The sequence below is a fragment of the Hemibagrus wyckioides genome, linkage group LG17, assembly GCF_019097595.1.
Source record: "Hemibagrus wyckioides isolate EC202008001 linkage group LG17, SWU_Hwy_1.0, whole genome shotgun sequence".
Taxonomy (NCBI): domain Eukaryota; kingdom Metazoa; phylum Chordata; class Actinopteri; order Siluriformes; family Bagridae; genus Hemibagrus; species Hemibagrus wyckioides.
In genome coordinates, this window is record NC_080726.1 from 12,300,701 (window position 1) to 12,305,580 (window position 4,880).

Consider the following 4,880-nt stretch of genomic DNA (forward strand, 5'->3'; position numbering starts at 1 on the left):
TGAATTAATTAAATTAAATCAGGCTCTTGAAGGAGAGTAAAGTATTGTAAAGTATATTTTAAAGTCTGCTGCATATAGATGGTTGAAAAGAAGTGATTTTCTACAATGGTTTTAGTCTTGGATAGAGGACTAACACCTCTCTCAGACCACCTGGCATGTTCGAAGCTTCTGCCAGGTGTGTCACACTGGGTTCTGGATGCCATTGTGCAAACATAGTCAAGGCTCCATCTGTACATGTTCCCCGATATCTCTGCTCATGGGGGTCTTAGCCAGGGTACACAATGACCAAGTCCAACTAATACTGGTGGTTCCTCATTTGCCCACCTGAGTCTGGCTTGTGGGCCTAATTTCCTTTTTTGTATTTTGCTCCTTGGGAGATTGCTGTCAAGAGAAACCACATCTCTCAGGCACAGGGGATGATTCTCTACCCCTGCCCTGAGATTTGGAACCTCTTAGTCTGGCCCCTAAAGGGGGACCAGCTCCTAGGCTCCGGTCTCCCAACTGAGGTTGTGGAGTCTATGTTGAATTTTCACCTCTGGTGTAATCGGCCTTGTCAGTATCTAGTTCACTGCCCTGTTAGTACAGTTCTAGATTTCCTGCAGACAAGCCACTTTGAGCGTCTATCACTCTATACACTGAGGTATACGTGGCAGCCATTGCTGTGAGTTATGTGCTTGTTCTCAGGTCTCTTGCTTTCTGTGCGCTAACTGGCAGCTGAGGCTATCCTGCAGACCGCGTCTCCTCTAGTGGGACCTCTCAGTGGTCCTGGAGGGGCTTTTCTAAACCCCCTTTGAGCCAATAGAGTGAACCTCTGAAGAGTTCCTGACCCTGGAAACTCTCTATTAGCCGGGCATCCGGTCTTTCTGCTGGGCTTCTCCGCTCCACCCCATGAATCAGCAGAGCAGGAGAAAATACACCTGCGGTGCCCAGGTCGGGTTCTGAGCACTTATGCCCATTGCTCGAGTGTGTGGTGTAAGTCCTTTCACTTTTTGTCTACAAAAGTCTCCAAGTCTCCAAGCAGTGCTTGTGCTGAATAGTGGTAGCTATCTCATAGGCCTATGAGGCATGCTGTGTGGCTTTGCATCTAGGGATTTTGGCTCACTCCACTAGGTGTTCCCCTCCAGGATATTTGTGCTGCAGGAGGCTGTTCCTCTCCGCACACCCTTTATAACCTTAGGTTCTATAATCTGGACCTGGACCCCACTCCTGGGTCCTTGGTCTTACAGGGCTAATGATGCTCTGCTCCTGGCTCATTTGTGCCCTTTCACAACCTTCATGGACAGACATCTCACAGCATGTGGCGGCGTGGGTATTGGCATTCCCATAGCGTCAGCCATGATGCAGTATCAGGTACCCTCAAAAGATAACTACACCAGACTAGGTATGTAACCTGATACTCCAGGCATCCACTCATGCTTTGTTCAGACAAGTTGAAGCTGGAGTAATGTGACATAGATGCCCATTTATGGGCTTGCTGGCACGTTCCACTTTGACACATGAACTACCTGAGCTGAAACTTGTTGTGTTTTCACACAGAGCTTCAGACAAAACCTCCACATGAAGCATGTTAGCCGTGATGTTGCATCTTGTTCCCTTCTTAAGGAACCTGGTGTAGTTTTGTTGAGTGTTCTAACAATGCTTGTCATGTGAACAGCTATCATATGAGCTGATTTTGGCTGCTCCCTACATGGGTGAGGGGTCGCCACAGCAGACCAACTGGTCTGCACAACAACTTGGCACTGGTTTTATGCCGGATGCCCTTCCTGATATAACCCTCCCATTTTTATCTGGGCTTGGGACTGGCACTGCATCCAGTGGCTGGGGTTTGGCCTTCCGCATGGTAGGCGGGAAACCTACAACTGAGACACCAGCACCCTTGAAAACTCACTGGATGTCATTAACTGAATTCTAGAACGAAAACAAAAAAGAGAAAATAGTTACAAAATGATGTAAATGGTTTTATTAGGGTTACTTAGCATTGGTTGAATGCCGGCAAAGATAATGTTTGGTAAGCAGCTAGTATAATGCAGTGGTAAATTGCTTTAAAGACCACCAGGTTGTACCATCAGCAGAATAAGTACTTATCCAAAAAACTTTAGTAATTCTGTTAGTTTTAGCTAAGTACAAGACAGCTCTTTCATGTTTTCATTTAATGTTGGTTTCATAATAAAGAGAATGTAAATTTAGGAAGTATTAATATAACCTGGCAATTGTTTGATAAAATTCCTCTCCTTTTTCATCTCTTGAATCTATTGTCTCTTTAAATGCATGAAGTAGAATGTTATTACCAAACACCCAGAAAAACAACTGACCAGTGTTAAGTACTAAAGAGGCCAATAAAAGGTGAATATTTTTGTTTCTCTTTGATTAGCCATTGTGGATGTGTGGAATTAAATTGCAGTGTGTGTTTTGGCATATCTTGTGTACAAAAGGAGTAGATATATGATAGACAGATCATTTAGAGAGATCATTTTATTTGTGATGCTGCAAATTTGTCAATTTTTTTTCCTTGTTTGCTTTTGATTGTTTTTTGTCAATTTTACTAGGGAAATAAAAGACAAATTTTCTATGTTTGCAGTTCATTTAAAATATTATAAAGAGCTGCTAAGTAGATGTTATCCTCAAAATTCTCACATTAGGTATTTATATTGACAGGCTTTGGCTATTATAAAAAGTGCTAATAAGAAACCAAAGTAGGAGAGAAACAATGATCTAGATTCCTTAACAAGATAATTATGGAAATTCTAAATCTGAGAAAAATGGAATGGAAGATGAATCAAATTTTCACAATTTTCAAAATTTCCCCTCTGCTCCCAATTAATATATATAGCAATCTGTGAAAACCCTTCAAATGTCATTAACTGAATTTTGGAACAAAGACAAAAATGATATAAAATAGCATCAAAAATGATGTGCCAATGCTTTTAAAAGTATCATATTATCAAAGATTACTAGCACTGTAGCCGACTGCCTACAAAGATAATATTTGGTAAGGAACTAGTTTAACAAATGCAGTGGTAAATGCAGTTAGTCTGTCTAAAACCTTGTCAGCCAAAAGTGTATTTCGCATAATATTATTCATTTTTGTGCCATAGTGAAATAGACACAAGCCTAATCAAATCAGATTGTAATTGGATATATGCTATTATGTCAGCAAAAGAAAAAAGGGCGCCTTCACACTCCCTAAAAATGACTGATTAAAATGTTTAAATTAATTGATAAAAAGAGATTAATAATACATTGTCAACAAAACAGTTCTGAATAAATGAATCAGTGATCATTTCCTCATCAGTGTAAGAGAATAAAAGAGAAAGAATTTGGTATATCATACACAAATACAAATTATTTTTCTTCAAGTGTTGAAACAGTAACTGATGTGGATTATGCTAACAGTCAAAGAGATGACTTTGTAAACTAATAATTTTGCAGTAATGTTTTTACATTAGGTAAGAAATGTTAGGAAAAGTGATTCCTGAAAAAAATCTTTCAGGAGTTTTTCCTTTTTTATTTTGATCCCAAATCTAAAACACTACAACTTGACTTCTGAATGAGTTACTTGCAAAAGGGAAATATATTTCACTCAGGAACACATGTACATCTGAGAAATATATATTAGAATATATAAAATACATACCATTTGAGGGTTTTCCCTGGCCACCACAGGTATCATCTATGTTGCAAAGCTTTACATCTATGTCGATATATTTTTAGAAGCCCTTGTCTTATTTGGGTTAGTTTAAATCCGTATATTATTGGGTTTAGGAGAGGAGGGACAACAAGAAATTCAAGACCCAAGATGTTGCGCAGAGCTTGCATGGCCTGGTTTTTGCCATAACGGGCATACATGACATCAAAGAGCAGGGCTATAGTGAAGTTTATAAGTGCTATTAAATGGGGAAGGCATGTCTGCATGAATTTTGCCCACTGTGTCTTGGACCTTAAAGAAGCTCTGATAATGCAAATATATGACACAATGATGAACACAGCTTGAAATGTATGAGAAAGTATTATAAAGTAGCCATACACATTGTTCAAAGTCACATCTGTGCAAGACAGTTTAACAACTTCCCAGTTAGAACAGTAAATCTTATCAATGACATTACCACATAACGGGAGTTGGGCAGTTAACAAAACCCCAACAGTGGACTCTAGTATGGAGCAGACCCAAGTAAAAATCAATAATTTTATACCTTTTTGAGGTGTCATAATGGAATGATACTCCAAAGGCTTACAAATGGATATGTATCTGTCATAAGACATGACTGTTAAACATGTGTATTCACAGAAAATATAGGAACAAATTATGTTAACTTGTGAGAGGCACCCTATATATGAGATAACATGATATTTTGATAAAAGATCAGCAAGGATCTTAGGATAGAAAGCAGAAGCCCCAAGCATTCCATTAACAAACATATTGCATATAAACATATACATAGGTTCATGAAGTGTTTTGTCAAGTATGACTGTAATAACTAGTGTCAGATTTATAAAAAGAGTCATAATATAGACAGTTAGACCAAATGCAAAATAAATATATTTGTTTGTCCATGTGTCATTCAATCCATGCAGCACAAGCATAAATTCTCTAGAGGAATTTTCCATCACTTCTTTTCTGGATATATGAAGAGAAAAACAGACAACAAACTATTAAATAGTCCTGTAAGCATAGTTTGCAGAAAAAATCGAAATAAGAATCCTCTGTATGTTTTACAACTGTCTACAAAGTTTAAAGTGATCACAGTGTGGTCACTGATGTCTATTCCTTAGTAGGAGTCTCTGATTCTCTAGCTTATATGTACAGTTATTTTTAAGCAAGGCATTTGCTGTTTACAAATGAGCGAAGTAAGTCTCCCTGCAGACAAGTTTGTCAAGGGTGA

At 38.6% G+C, this 4,880-nt stretch overlaps 1 protein-coding gene across 1 annotated transcript; it reads right to left on the minus strand.

Annotated features, from left to right (window-relative positions):
• Positions 1-3,666: 3,666 nt before the first annotated feature.
• Positions 3,667-4,605, minus strand: LOC131368312 (olfactory receptor 4B13-like). Its single transcript, XM_058414330.1, has one exon. The coding sequence runs from the start codon at positions 4,603-4,605 to the stop codon at positions 3,667-3,669; it is 939 nt and encodes a 312-aa protein (XP_058270313.1).
• Between the last annotated feature and the right edge of the window lie 275 nt (positions 4,606-4,880).